The sequence below is a fragment of the Pyxicephalus adspersus genome, chromosome 2, assembly GCF_032062135.1.
Source record: "Pyxicephalus adspersus chromosome 2, UCB_Pads_2.0, whole genome shotgun sequence".
In the NCBI taxonomy this organism is placed as follows: Eukaryota; Metazoa; Chordata; class Amphibia; order Anura; family Pyxicephalidae; genus Pyxicephalus; species Pyxicephalus adspersus.
In genome coordinates, this window is record NC_092859.1 from 41,413,008 (window position 1) to 41,429,363 (window position 16,356).

At 38.1% G+C, this 16,356-nt stretch overlaps 1 protein-coding gene across 1 annotated transcript in view; it reads right to left on the reverse strand.

Moving 5' to 3' along the window:
• Positions 1-16,356, reverse strand: part of LOC140322402 (E3 ubiquitin-protein ligase RNF213-like) — a 133,866-nt gene that overhangs the window by 24,359 nt on the left and 93,151 nt on the right. Inside the window, exons 46-54 of the mRNA XM_072398975.1 lie at positions 14,514-14,696; positions 13,186-13,331; positions 12,308-12,407; positions 12,097-12,211; positions 11,469-11,676; positions 9,874-10,055; positions 7,921-8,043; positions 3,060-3,170; positions 281-523 (exon numbers count right to left, since the gene is read on the reverse strand). Of these exons, the coding sequence (XP_072255076.1) occupies positions 281-523; positions 3,060-3,170; positions 7,921-8,043; positions 9,874-10,055; positions 11,469-11,676; positions 12,097-12,211; positions 12,308-12,407; positions 13,186-13,331; positions 14,514-14,696 (1,411 nt within the window). The remainder of the gene's footprint in view (positions 1-280; positions 524-3,059; positions 3,171-7,920; positions 8,044-9,873; positions 10,056-11,468; positions 11,677-12,096; positions 12,212-12,307; positions 12,408-13,185; positions 13,332-14,513; positions 14,697-16,356) is intronic.

Consider the following 16,356-nt stretch of genomic DNA (forward strand, 5'->3'; position numbering starts at 1 on the left):
TATTGCTCATTATTATGAAGGCAGGAATCCGGCTGGCAGTGAGGCGAGTGTACGCGCACACTCGAGTCCGGACCGCGGTAAACCGCGATCGCTGGCCGCACGTACTTTCGCGCTTCCAGCGAGCGCGGATTTTATTGATGAATCAGGGGCAGTGAGTGATATGAGTGTTTACAGCAGGCCACATCTGCTAATCAGCAATCTGGTAAAGTTGCTCTAGACAATAAGATATCACACTGACTGGGATAAAAAATAAATAGATAAAAAAAATAACATATCTTACCTGCATTCTAGTGGAAGAGAATGACAGATTTTTCAAGGGTGTCAAAAGGTTGTTATTTTGAGATAAAAGAATGGAGGCCAAGTGTACAGCTAATCCAAAGATGGTGACATGTGGCGCTCCCATGCCCGGGACAGCATGGATACTCGGTCTGTTGTTGTTCAGCAGGGTCTCCAAAAACTGGTTCAGAGATCTGTCCTTGAAAACATTGGCATCTTTTAAATAATTCATCACAGCATCCTCTTCCTGCATTGGACATATTAAAGAAAGTATTGTTTAGTAAAAGTTCACTGATATTAGAAAGTGAAAGTTTATTGTAAATTATGCAGAAACAGTTTACTGTATATTGCAGTTGTTGGGACAGATTTAAACTGGGGGAAAGCTTATACAAGGGGGTGCTGAGAAGTTCCTGGCTTTGCCCTCTTCCAGATGAAAAAGAAAAATGAGTGTGGAGGCATATGACAACCTAATATCTTAGTATGTAACTGTGCAAATATCAGGTCTTTGCGATTCTTAAAACTGTTTTTTATTTTAGTGAGAAGCTGTGATGGCAGAGGGACAAGCAAGTTTCACGTCGTTCGAGTTACGGGCCATCATGGAGTTTTTGTTTTTATCCAGGGAAAGTCAGCAAAGGACATTCACACTGCGATATCACATACACTGGGGGAGAAGTGTCCTTTCTACAGCACTGTCAAAACTGGATATCTTGTTTCAAGTCTGGGCATTTCACCGTTAAAGATGAGCCCCGCAATGGGCGCCCCCCAACCTCAACTGACCCGGCAACCTGCAATGCTATCCATTAGCTGACTATTGAGGACTGGCAAATATCTGCAAAAAAGATAGCCTAGATGCTTGACATCTCACGGGAGCGTGTTGGGTTTGTTATCACCACTATCCTAGACATGCGCAAGCTTTCAGCAAAGTGGGTGATGAAATGTTTGAACAGTGATCAGAAGAAGAAACGTGTTGAAGCATTCAAAGCCATTTTGGCCCATTTTGAAGCTTCACAGGACTTTTTGGCTAGGTTAGTGACTGAAGATGAAATCTGTTTCGCATCTATGATCCTGAAGCCAAGGAACAGTCAAGAGAATGGCGCCACAGTGGGTCCCCGGGTTCGAAGAAATTCCCAACCCAGAAATCGTCCAAAAAAGTAATGCCGTCTGTTTTCTGGGACAAAGACGGTATTCTGTTGGTGGACTACCTACCTCAGGGCTCTAGTATCACTGGACAGTATTATGCTAACTTCCTGGACCAGGTGAAGGAGGCAATTAAGACGAAACGCTGTGAAAAGTTGACCAAAAGGATCCTTTTTTTGCAGGACAATGCTCCTGCGCACGCTTCCAACGTTGTGGCTGTCAAATTGAACACCTTGGGTTTCCAATTGGTCCACCATCTCCCCTACTCACCTGACCTAGACCTTTGGACTATTATCTGTTCCCAAATTTGAAGAAACACCAGAAGGTGCAATATTATGAGGACATTTCCGTCGTCAAAGATGCTGCTGAGAGCTGGTTTGCGTCCCAACCAAATGACTTTTATTTGAACAGTCTAGAAAAGTTGCAACTATGCTGTACCAAGTGCATCAGTCTCAGGGGGGAATATGTTGAATAAATGTGTTATTTCAAAACTCTGGCTCTCTTCTTTCTGGGCAAAGCCAGGAACTTCTCAGCACCCCCTCATACTTCCCCTTAGTTACTTTCCCTGAAGCTCCATTTGTGTTTTCTTTTCTGCTTCTGGGTATGGGAAAAAAATTGTACTCCTTACTGTTTCCCCTATGTGACAATGCTTGAAACTGGTAATTATGCTATTTAGCTCAAGGTAAGCTCCAAATTGCTTCTATTTTTCCACTTTTGGATGAATGGGAACAGAAGGAAATAATAGGAAAGGTCAATTCACCATTGCCATCCTTCAGGCAATGTTTGTACTACACCAATCTTTAGGGGTGTTACCCATGATTTCCTAACAGCTCAAAGTGTCAAAGGTTTGTGCACATTGTATGAGGAGTGATTTTAAAAAAGAATGCAAGAATTCAAAAGTGTTATAAGCTTTAGCATTACATGGTTTGGTCCTAGTTGTGTTCTTAAATGTTTGCTATCTGGTGATTCATCATTCCAATACCCCACAAAATGGTTCTGCTTCTGCCGGTGAATCATAATTTTTTGAGATGACATAAGACATAGTGACATTGAATTGCCTTCTGAAAGGTGTGACCATCAACCAGTAGTGTAACTATCTACCAAATTTGAGGTGCAAAATTCACCAATCAATTGAATCTAAAGTCACTGCGGTGTATTGTATTTGCCATACCCTCCCTATTACCCAGATTTTGCACCAGGATATTATACCCACTTCAAAAAAAAGCCCTAAAAATGCTATCAAAAGTGGGTATGTAGCACCCCCAAAGATTTTTTTAGTCAAGCAATATGGATGTTGATGCAAAGGTAGGAAGGACAACAGGCTATGTTGTAACCTAGGTAACCTATGCTCTGAGCATCAAAGGGCATAGGGTAAGGTAAATCTAAATCATGTCTCTATGACTCTCATATGTTAAGGACACATCTATTTTAGGAAAGCTATACATTTCTGTATGAAAAAACTGTCAAAAGTTTGGATTCTCTTGTTTTCTTGCCACATTGATGTACGCTTGAACATTCTGTTTTTTTTACAAACTTTAATGGATGCTTTTTAGTGTATTTACAGTTATACATGTTGCAAATAAAACTCTAAATCAATCAATGAAGCAACAGACATGTGTTATTTGAACAATAATTTATCTACTTACAGGTACTGTTGCTTGATGACCATTGTTACGGATCCTATAGTACAATGTTATTTCACGGAATACAGCGAGCAGGAGGTGGACAGACAGTTCTTGATCCTGGCATTTACATTCCTTAAAAAATAAGCATGAGATGTATATTGTACTGACCTAATGAGTTCACAAATAAAGCATTTATTATTCCATAAAAAAAGGTGGTTCATGAACATAAGCCTCACAAAAGAGAGAGTAGGATCCAACTCTTGGAATCTGGAATGTCTCCAGCAGTACTGTAGAGAAGGACAGGGACTAACCAAGGAGTGAAAAGTGGAATTTACTTAATCTGGAATATTGCTTAGCAAGAGGGTTAGTTGTACTTTTAGGGAACCCTTCTAATACTATCATAGTTCTCCCCAGAGGGTTTTAGCCGGTTGCTCCGCCCGGCTGCTGTGAATACCCCGCCCAGCTCTCCTCGGCAGCTCTCATCCTCTGCACCGATCTCAGTGAGGCTGCTCTGTGCTCTGTGTCATCCGTTCAGAGGATTGCTGCTGCCGATGAGAGGTGAGCACACACAGTTCAGCCTTCATGTGAAGGGGACAAAGGCAGCCCCGCCCCAATCTCATAGCACAAGCTCGAATTTTCATTAAAAAAAAAGCTGCTGGTGAAATGTATCCACTGCTAGAGCTGTATGTGAAGTCTGCATGTCTTTCTGCATCCTCACAGCTCTCTGTGTACAAACCTCCATATCTCCTAAACTTTATGTCACAATGACTTGTAATTTTCAGGGTGTACAGGGGACCCTCAAAAAAATTATTTAAAGCCCCCAGCTTTAAATAATTTCAAGATACGGGGGGTCACAAATGTAAAAAAAATGTTGCTGTTTCAGAGGAAAGTGCAACTAGGAGTCCTAAATTGAAAATGCAAATTGGGGACCCCAGAGCCATTAACATAGCAAGGAGCATTGGGGTTGGGCCCCTAAATATATATCTATCTGTCACAAATCTATACCTATGAAACTACTGTCTGCTTCTCTTCTTTGTACACCAATGTCTCTGAGGGTGGGGGGTACAAAACTGAAAATATAGGTGCAAGTGGCAGGCACATTCTCCCCTTACAATCTCTGCCCATCAAAATGTGCCTCCCTGCCCTGTTACACATTCCTGTCCACTTGACTAACATTCTGAACTTCAATTGGGGAATGGGGAGGTGTAAGAAACCAAAAATATAGGTACAAGTGGGGAACATCTGTGACTAACATCCTCTAAAACTTCATCACTATGGCATCATTAGAACTCTGCCCACTAAAATTTATTGAGGTTGAGGTACTGGAAGGTTACAGTCATGTGTAACAAGGAAGTGCATTTTGATGAACACATTTTTTTTAATGTTGTAAAGATGCCATGGTGATGAAATGTGATAGCCACATGTGTCTCCCACTTCCACCTATATTTTTGTTTCCCTGCACCTCTTAATTCTGGAGAAATTGGGGTTGAGGTAAGATGCAGACAGATATGTGTAACAGAGCAGGCAGCACATTTTGCTAGGTAGAGATTTATGTTCTCATAATGCCATAGTAATTACATTTTAGAAAGGTTTAGCCACAAGTGTCCCCCACTTGCACCTACAGTTTCAGTTTCCTATGCCTCCATGTGTACCTTAAAAATTTCACGTTAATACAACCAACGGTTTAGGAGATCTGAAGGTTTGAACACAGCGAGTTGTTAGGCTGCAGAATATGACAAGCAGCTTTTACACTCACATTGCTATCACACTGCGCTGCCGATGACATTACACACTGCGGATAAACGTCACAGACAGTGTTTTTATATAGAATATGGGCAGTGATAAGAGGGGATCACTGGCTGTCTTGTCCCCATCTTATATCACATGCATGATGCTATTAAAGCAGCTCCACATTTTTAACATTATATTAAAGAGTGACTTTCTCTGTTATGTAATGGAAAAATGTGCATTTTTTTTTGGTTTTTACACTTTTGTGGAGAGGACCTCTCCCCTTCAATCTTCACTTCCATTTCGGTAAAGACCGAAGGGGAAATCGGCAGCCTCCTGGGATATTTGTGTCACATATCCAAAGAGGCTCTGCACTGCTCCTTGTATGCATGCACCTTCAGAGGCTTTCCTATAATGTAAAAAAAATGTTCAATCTCATGCATGCGCAGTGCAAGGCAGCACTGGATGTACAAGTGAGCATCAGAGAAAAGGTGGAAGCTGAGCCAGCATGGGCCTGCTGGGCTAATTTTGTAAAAGAATCAAGTAAAAAAAAATGTTTTCACAAAAGTTCACTTTAACTAAATATAGACACAGGAGCACATCTGAAGTTAGGGTGAATTCACACCGGCAGTAAGGTTACATTTGTCCATTCCTCATGCCAGGAACCACTGCTGCTTAAAAAACTTCTTGCTCTGAAAAAGCCCAGCATTTACCACCTGTTATCAATCCTAGGTGCCCAGCACTTACAACCCATTACCAATCCTAGGTGCCTAGCACTTACCGCCTGTTACCAATCCTAGGTGCCTAGTAGTTGCCAGAAGTCACTCAGAAGGGGTAAATGTTTTTTTGCTGCTAATATGAGCTAAGTCTAACTTGTTACACCACCTTCATTATACTATTACACTACTACAAAGGATTACACTCTTAAAACTTACACTAGTAAGTTTGGTCACAATACACGGCATAGGACAGTTGTGGCAAAATACATAGAATAGAAAAATTTGATATACTAACGGGGCCGGCATTACAAAGTTGTAACAAATAAGTGGGAGAAGGTAGAACACTGAAACAAAAAGAGGTTACTGGATACCCATGGCATAAACAACTGGGAGCACTAACTTTGCCGTGTTTTGCCACACCCCCTTTTTTACCACCCGGTAACAGCTTCCTACCACCCGCCTGAACAAAATTTCTGGGGAGAACACTGACTATAAATAGTATTCCACAGTCATATGTCAGCACATAGTTGCAAATGGCTTTAAAAAAATCTGTTCCAGGTTTGCTGTATCACTCAGGTTCACTGATGACAGTGTATCTTCTCCAGCATTGGAGAGCTTTAATAAATCAGGCTCTATGAATCCATAATGTGAATGGATGCATTGTGCCTGATTTGTTAAAGCTCTCCAACACTGGAGAAGATAGACAGCCATGGAGGAACCTGAGTGATCCAACAAACTTGAACTGGATTTCTTAAAAATAATTTCTATTGGCAATTTTTTTAAATCCTGGGCCAGATTGATTCTAGGTTTGCCGAAGCACTTCTCTGGTCTTGGATTGCTTTATTAAATCAGGCCCACTGCATCTTGGAAAGTGCAATGTTTGGATCTTTACTAGGTCTTGATAAAATTAAACAAGAACCCCACACATATTTAATAAAAAAGATAAAGAAACTAAATACCACAAACAGCTATAAAGCATCCTTCAAATATGTTATATAAAGTATTTATGTATCTTCAATGTTGACCTCACATTACAAAGATGGAATGCTGTTTTGAACTTAATTATTGATTTTCTACACATTCCCCATAGCAGTGTCGTTTTCCCCAATACATTTTTTTCTGAAAGTAATTTGCCAATCTGCATTGCATTTCTGTGGAAAATTTAAGAAGAGTAGAATGTAGCAAATCCATTCATCTGTAATGTTTACAACACAACTGTTTATGTACACATTTTGTAAAATGCTAGTTGTAGATTTTTATCTGCAACTTTTTAGTTCACCAGAAAACCACTTTAAATGCCACTTTAAATGTGTAGAACACTGTAAACTACAATAAAGATCAAAAATTAACTGGTCTAGTGCTGTCCTGGATTTCTCCTTCATCCCAGCATGGAGGAAATGCCGGTCGCCACTACTTCGGCCTTCTTCTTTCTAAGTCACCCAATCTGGCGCTGCGCAAGTGCGAGATCGGGTGACATAGCCCACTGTAAAGGGGAAAAAAAAGAGAGGCGATCTCACTGCGCTTGTGTGAGGTCGGCATTTCTTTCCAAGAAAAAAAAAAAACTGCCTCTCAGGATGCATGACGTAGGTATCAGGGGAGGCTCTGCACTCCCATTCAGTCTTGAGCACCGCTGCGATCAAGACAGAAAGCGGAGGTGCTTCATCGGTCAAAAAAAAAAGATTTTTACTTTATATAAAAGGGTTGTCTACCCTTTAATGTAAAGTAAAAACAATGAGCTTAGGTTCGCTTTAAAAGAGCTTTTGGTCAGTTTGTTTGCATATGAAATGGATAGATATGCTGAACCCACAGAGAGTTAGAAAGATTTGTGATTCTTTACATACGTTTTTAAGCAAAAACAGCTAATGCTCCACAGTAAGAACAAATGGTTGAAAGATGTAATAGGATAATAATAATATATTAGTAAAATTATAGTTCAACTGCAAGGACTGTAATTTATACAATATACCTAACCTAAATCTGGAAAACACTGGTGCACAGAACAGGTCCACCTAAACTCTGAGTAAACTAAATAACTGATACATATATGTATTCTGTTTTGCCTTGTCATTCTGTATATCCAGTTATATGATTTAGGTACCCGTGTCAGAAAGAATGCTGGATCCGAAATCTTACCTATCATAACACACTGCTCAGCCTGAACACATTATAAAGAAACAATAGTAACATGACGAAGTCAACCTTTTCAAACTCTGTTTTTTCTATCTCCTCTCCTCCTCCTATGTCACTGTCTGTATCTGTCTGTCATTTGCAACTCCTATTTATTGTATAGGGCTGCATAATGTTAGTGCTATATATATACTGTATAATATTAAATATTATTAATCACCAATAAACTGGTAGCACACCAATGGTGAAAGGGTCACTTAGATGAAACATGTGAAATATGTAAAGGATAGAAAAAAAAAATTAGATACCTCTATGGCAGTAGCAATCCTTTCCTCTTTGCCTTCCAGCATTGCTCTGCTTATGCCCTCTCTTAGTACTTTGTAACTTTCACCACACACCAAGAAGTGGTCAATGTGATTTGTCTCAGTTTCCTGCAGTAAAAACAAGGCATTGTCAGGTTCATGAATGTCAAGATTATTTAATACAAAGTAACTAGATGTGTGCCTTAGCCTGGGTCTACATAAACAATATAAAAAACCCATGTAAACATTCCTAGCACGTTTATTTGTGTTTTATGCACTTTGGAAAACGTCTATGCTGCATTTTTTAATGTTTTTACCACATTGAAATTAATGAATGTGTTTTTCTGCATTTACCCTGCTTTTTAATATTCTAATCGTTGCAAGTTGCGTTATCTATATTGCTAAAAAACATGTCTCAAGGAAATGCCCTGGTGTAGATTAGCCTATTGGAATGCATGGGAATTTTAAACATGGGCTTTTACAGCCCAAGGTTAAACGCTCTTGGGGAAAACCCCTCTGTAGACTAAGCCTAAATGTGGTTTCACCAAATACTGCTTTTTCTTAATGTGACCATAGCTCAAAACTAATAGCAGCCAGTATAGGAGGTATGCTTGTGGTTTAAAAGGCCAGCAAAATTGAACAGTAAATTAAGTTAACACAATTTTTCAGCCAGTTACCAAGATAAACAATGTGCATGTTCTGCTGGAGGTTGTAACACCTTTAGTCTATCTTCAGTGATACTTTTTATTTATATTTGATTCTGCTATGAATGTCCAAAAGAAACACTGACAGTCAACTCAAGACAAATTTGATAGCCGTCCCAGTGTCTTATAAATAACCCTTGACCTAACGCATGGATATTGAATAACTTGTACAGATGAATAAATAAGCACTTGAAACAATTGCTTATAAATGTACCACCCATGGAAATCACCTGTCAATGTCAATGGGATACTAGGACCATTTACCCTAATGTTTTTGTATCAATGTTCTCCCCAGCTCCTTTTAGCTGGGCGCACTACCCAGAACTTTCAGTAGTCACCCAGCTGTTCAGGGTGGGCTTTGTGCAGAGTGAGATGTCAGTTTAAGTTAGCAGCCTGTCAGCTTTGCTGGGGAGCATTACTCTGCCAGAACTGACAAACTGCTGCACTTTGCTTTTACCATTTTTATGGAGTTATTACTGGGGGGTTACTGAGCTAAAGTTCCAATCATTAACTATCTGCTGCACACTAGACAGCTGCTGTATAAGGCCTGGTTCCCATTAGCAGTTTATGCAAGTGGTTTTAAGTGACTTTACTGTGTAGGTTTGCTTTTTTTTCCGGCGTTACATGAAATTTTAAGGATGGTTTACTGCCCCAGTAATCTCCTTAGACTTAAACTTGGAATGCTTGTGACTACTATGCACTACTTTTTACGAGGTTTCGATTTTAAAAAAAATGCACCATTTTGTTAGTCTTGTGCAGCCACTTGCAAATGCCTGAAAAAGACTAGCAGTTAGCAATCCAGTGTGCCTAGTGATTGCCAGTAGGAACTTGGAAGTGGTAAGTGCTACAGTTTTACTGCTAATGTGAACTAAACCTAACTGATTACCCTACAGGGATTACGCTATTACACGTGATTACACTCTTTACATAACATGAGACACTAGAAAGTGGGGTCACAATACATTAGACAGTTGGGACATAAACTAAGAGAGTAAGCGTTAGAAAGTTTAAACAAAGTCTAGTGGGACAGTAGAAAATTGGCACAAATGTAGGGGTTACTGCATACCTATAGCAAGTATGAGCACTTAATGTTTTGCTTATTTCCAAAATTATTAGGTTAAAGAATATCTGTATACTTTCCCTTAGTTTTTAGTAATCTAAACATTTGAAATAAGGTCCTTTGTGATTTTCTGCATTACTGGCAGAAGCATCATACTTTTTTGTAGTTGGCTTTGGTTTCACCCAAATTTATTACCTTATTCTGGAACAATTTGCAAGGGAAAAGCCATCCAAATGTAGGATTTTTAAAATGTATTTGGACTATGTTTATGCCATCCAGATTAGCCAGTTTGCGTATCAGATAAACTCGGTACCAATCATTACCAGATTGGGAACACAAGTCCATCACACATCTCAGGTACTGTTCATTTTTGGATCCTAAAAGATAAAGCCAACATTTATATATCAAAGTACTTCAATAATATTGGTATACAGAACGACAATTAAACAGCCAGGATTATTAAAACTATCCCGTTGTACCATCAAACCACATGATTATATCAGAATAATACAACGTTGCATAATATGTTGGCGCTATATAAATCCTGTTTATCATTATTAATATTATTAATAATATTAATAATTTGTGTTCCTTAAATCAGATATTGATAAAAATCTTCCCACAACAACTAATGTAGAAAATTTAGGGCCTGTGGTTGTGGCTGGTCTAGTATTGGATTCTTACTTTCCTATTCACATCAAATTTTAGACTTTTATCTCTTTAAATGTATTTATTTTTCTCAAGAATAGAACGTTATGTGAGATATTAAACATATGAAAAATGAAAGTTACAACTATAGGACTCCAACAAGTATTTTTGGATTCCAAGTTCTGGATACCAAAAGGTAAAGAGTCTTCCTCTATTGTCTCCAGCCATCACCCCTGCCCCCAAAATAATGAAATATAGTAAACTGTTACAGGTCCAACCTCATATTTAGGCCATAATGTACCTAAACGACATGCCTCATACCTTTCTAAATTCTTCTTATATTTAGCATTAGGGATGCTAGATATTTTTTTGTGATTTGTTACTAGTTACTTAGGTAACTACTTCACTGTGTACATCTGATCACTACCATAACTATTTGAAGTATCATTTTTCTTTGGCTAGTGATCACCCGTGGGCAGGTTGTGTGTTTTTTTTAAAGCAGCCATATGGCCTCAGTGCAGCTATACCAATCATTTATAGATGCCCCTCTTAATCTATCACTGAAAATGTATGTAATAATTGATATGACTGTCTCAAATTAGGTTCCTGTTTGCTTGTTAAACATTTTATTGAAAGTATTTTGTTATATTTGTTTAATAATTGCACAGAATACCTCACCCTGCTAAAATGTTTGTCTTTTTAGCTTTATTGCCCCAAACTAGCTCCAAGGACCACCATACCATTCCCCTATTCCTTCTCAAAGATACACAACAGTGAGTAAGTAAGCATTGTTTCTCTAGGACAGCAAGAGTGTTACTAAAAAAATTGCCTGGTGAAAATAAAAAGGGAAAAACTAAAAAGCAAGCTTATGCGTCCAACAGATTTAAAGACTACTTAGCTGCAATCTATTACTTATTAATGTATTACTTTGGATTTAGAATATTAATATTACCCTTAAACTAAAATAAATGAGTTCCTGAAATCCATTACATGTGTACCAAAAGATTCTATTCCGTCTTCTAAATGTAGGAATGCCAATTTTCCAGCCTTGAAACCCATTAAACTGAATGACCTCACATCAACTGTTCACTACTATTGCTAATACTGAGAAGGTCATAAAAATGCATGTATGTTCTTCCAACCTTTGGCTTTGACTGATAGTATTTCTGCTGCTTCATCAAGTGCCAACTTCACCCTAGCCACATCCTGCAGGAGTTGTACAGATGTCTCCTTATCTCTCTGCTGCTTTATGCTCCTTAAGTAGTTTTGCAAAAACAACTCTTCAGCTTTGAAGTATTCAAGTTTTTCTCTCTCAATGTGAAGTTTTTGTTTCTTTTCATAGAGTGAATCCTGCAATAAAACCCAATTTATATTACAATTATATATAGTAAAGTTTCTGATGGAAGCATTCAGAAATCCTCCAAGATGTCCTTTGTATGGTCCTCTAATCATCTCACTCGGATGGACTTTCCGCTATACACATAGCTACACATACGGTATTCACCAGTATAACCTATTGGATCTCTTATGATTTTAACCTGTGGGCAATATGAATCTCTACATGCACAAAAATAAAAGATATGATCACTGTATTGGGGGATCCTTTAACAATTGTTATAACTTAATATTTTGTACAGTTTTTTCACATTATAGGGGGGTGAACATTGAGCAGTCACAACAAGCATCTATGAAGAAAAAACATATTTATATATATATATTAGTAAAAATTTTAAAAATAAAGATTCCTGTCATAATCTGGGAAAGTCCTACCTCCAGACAATTGATGAACAGCAGGTAAATTTCTTTTGTGTCTGCAACATTCAGCAGATTGCTCCTTTTGACTCTGTTTAAATATTCTTGAGCATGTTTCAATATGAGGTCAAAGCTAAAATAATCAGAGCAAAAACATAAATAAGCCACTTATTGCCATTGTATAGAAATACAAGATGTCTGACAGTCCTTTTAGGATTCCCTTTTGTACCTGTACTTCAGCAGCAGTTTTAATATGACGGAACGTATGACTGGAGTTTTATCCACAGCATCCTCAAAGGGGGAAAGAGACCGAGTGTAACTTGCAGACTCTATATGCAGATAAAACAGAAGCTTGCTTACCAAATGCAACTATACATGCGATGGATACATTTTAATCTACATTTACTGTTAAACATTTTAAATATTATATATATATATATATATATATATATATATATATATATTTATTGGCCCTGATTTATGAAAGCTCTCCAAGGCTGGAGAGAATACACTTTCAGAAGTGAACTGGGTGATCCAGAAAACATGGAATGGATTTTTAAAAACCATTTGCTATTTGCTAGCAAATGTTTTTAATCCTGGACCAGATCCATTCCAGGTTTGCTGAATCACCCAGCTTCACTAATGAAAGTGTATTCTATCCAGCCTTGGAGAGCTTTCATAAATCAGGGTCTTTGAATAAACATTTAACAGCATATAACTGTGAAAGTGGATTTAAAAAGCAAGACAGACTAAATAGCGTGCAGCAGATTATTTTTCACATTTCTTTTTGATTAAAAAGAAGTCAGACAGTGAGGGGGGGATTAATGATTGTTCTGTCTCACTTTGTTGTCTATGTAAATTAGAGCTTGTGCTACTGCACCCCGTCTTTTTCAGCTAAGCAGATAACCTGAAAAGGAGCCTTATGCTCCACCTGCTGCCCAAGGACAGGAATACAAAGTATACATATGTTCTAATTACCTGAGTAAAATATAAAAAAAAAAATATATTAGGATAATAAAATACTAAAATATTCTGAATACCACTGTATATTACTAGACATAAAGTACTGCATCAGTCCTAATAGACCTAATTAAAGATGCATCTTACCAGTGTTTTCGAATAGAAAGGATAGTAGATGGAGTATGACCTTATCGTCAGGAGGACTGTTGTCCTTAAAGCACATATTGCATACAATATCCATGAAAAATCCATTGCATTGTTTTCTAAACTCAATATTTTTCTGTATGGACTCCCTTGAAAATATAACCAAACAGACAAATAGAAATGAGTGACTTTCACTGAATTTTCTCATTCATTTCTGTAAATCTTACCACTTTAGGCTATATTGACTTTAAAAGGAATGCTTCCATTTATACACATAACATTGTAGGATAAGGATTCAAACACTCTGTTGTTCTCTGGTGGAAAAGCAATCACTGTCATTAAAAAAACATGAAAGATTATCCACCATGTTTTGCACATGTCAGGTTCATTGTCTAATAAATAGATGCCAAAGTGTCATTTAATTAAGAAACAAAAATATACTCTTTATTTACAGTAAAACTACTTTTTCCCAAAAAATTAAGGTCTCTTTCAGAATCTGGTCTAAACTGCAAGGTCAGTTGCTCCTGGGTGTATAGAAGACTGCTGCTATGCACCGATAACCAGCAAATAGCACTAAAGGTCTATGTGTTAGGTTATTCCTACAGAGAATAAAAAGCAGGGCCAAAGCAAACTCTAAAGGAAGAGAATGTCTAGCAACAAATTTTCTAAACCAAACACCATGTTAGAACCCCACAGCAATGCAACTTCATGCAAAAAAATGGTTCCCAAATGCTTCCAATAAGTTGAATAGGAGCAGTTGTGAGCGCATTTAAATGTGCATCTAAAATTGGGCTAACACTGATCAAAACAGAAATAATACTTTTTTATTGTTTCTGAATAGTTACTTATAAAATATTTTTTAAGACAATAATACTTTGGTATATTTTCGATAATTGCGAAGTTATCACTGAATAAACAGGCGTCTAGTGGGAATACAAAAATTACGCTGACCCTGAGGCATAAGGGTATGAGACTTACTGAGGCATAAAGGTATGAGACTTAAAATGATTATAACTAGAACCATTTTAGTGAACTGTGATTTTAATGGACTCAAAATGAATACTAAGACTTTGATACAGATCTGCCTAATCATATAAAGAAAATAGTATAGTTTTTGGAAAATAAACTGTTTAGAATGAACCAAGATTACCACAGCCAACCATTTTCCCTGAAAACGTCTTGAGTTGTGCAACAGGTACAGAGACAAATTGGGCACCTCCCTGACATTGATTTCTAACATGATCAATCTGTTTCTTAAGCAGCACACAGGCCTACAAATGACCTTGGACTAGCACTCAGGACTGTAAGAAATAAATATATCTAAAAGATACCTGATTTCTTTAGAGACAACAATTTTGAAATTTCTTGACAGTGGCTGTGTACAATACGGACAAGTCTTGTTACCGGTGTCCAACCACTGCTTCAGACAGGACTGGCAGAAAACATGGTCACATTCCAGGCAAACCGGCTCATTTGGGTCACCACGACAAACTGCACACAACTGCATTCCAAACCTATATGAAAACAGGTAAATTAATAAAAAAAACCATACACACTAATTAAAACAATAATGTGAAACTTATTGAAATCATTTATTTGCTCTCACAGTGTAATCTTTACAAGCAAAACTCCAACAAATTTTATTACGGATAGAGTGGGAAAAGGTCAGATTTCCCGATATTGCCTTATGAGTTTTTCCCTAACTTCATGTCCCAATTAGAGGTATACGAAGTAGGAGACGCGGGTAACGGCTATAATCCTTTATGTTTTAGTTTGGATAAGGTAACAATCTCTATCACATTTGTATTAATGTTGAGACAGTCTTGTGAAAAAACAAAAACAAAGCCACTGTTTAAGAAAAAATTTCCTCTTAAGTATATAGCAACTGACATTTTCAGGAGCAGCTTAGCCCACCATTGTGCTAGGTGTTATATCCCATTGCCCTGGATTGCAACTTGTAGCGATTGTGATGGTAAGCCAGAGGAACAAATTAAACAGAACTAAATCTACTATACTTACCTGTTCCTTCTCTTCCAGCTTGTGGTCTTTGGCTATCTTGACTGGTTGGGCCAGGATGATGTAATTCCCACACAGGTGTGTGGAAGTTCAATCACATCCAGCAAGCACAGGGGAAGGTGAGACTGCTGGATAACCTGGCCACCAACGCTGAACTGCCCATGTGTTTTAACTGTTCCATGGAGTGATCAGGCTGGTAACAATGAATAATGCAGAAGGGGTATCACCTGTCCATTTTTAAAATAATGCCTGCCTGATTCAAAAGGGGATTGTCCCAACTTGTGTCAACAACCATAACTAGAGGGAAGAGAAGGGAAGGGGGGGAGGTAAAACCGGGTGCAAGAATGAAGTTTTAGGAGAACAGGGCTTAATTACATCCTTCCACTTAAGCGTGGGGGTTGCTCAATCACTTTTTGATGTCAGGATACAATGCTCATAAAATTAGCAAACTTCAGTGGCACCGGCACTGAATCAATAGGGGGATGGCCTTGATACTCAATTTTTAAGCAGTAAACAGCCAGAAAAGGGAAATGAGCATAGGGGGTATAGATCTGCTTTAACTCCCCATCCTGCTGACAATGTTTTACCCAACAGTCAGGCAAACTTTCCAAAAGCAACAAAGACAAATACATAATCCTTTATTTCTTCAGTGCTCAACCCAGAATTTTTTTTAAGCCGGGTGGGAAGAAATTGTAGGCGGGTGGCAGCCCCTGTATTGTGACCAAACTCTTCAGTAACCACCCAAAAACAGCCGGGTGGGTGCTGAAAAGTGCCGGGTGGTGCGCCCAGCTAAAAGGGCCTAGGAAGAACCCTGTTTCTTCAAGTAGGGGAAGGCTAAAGCCCCATATCAAACTTAAATTTCAGTTTGTCTTCCTGTTGTAGATTTTCCATGACTTTGTGTCTGGTTAAAGCGTTGTCAGCAGGACAGGAAGTGAGGGGAAATCTGAAGTTTTAACCAAACAGCAGTTTTACGCCTTCTTCACTCTATCCAAAACTAGAAAAAGATTTGGATAGACATGGTTTAAGCAATATGTAATAACATACCTAATGTGACATCTACATTGTCATTGCAGAAACCTGTTTTCTGCAGTATTTAAATGGATATCCCTCTTGCAATAACAAAATGATGTAATACATATATATCATACATAATCCTAT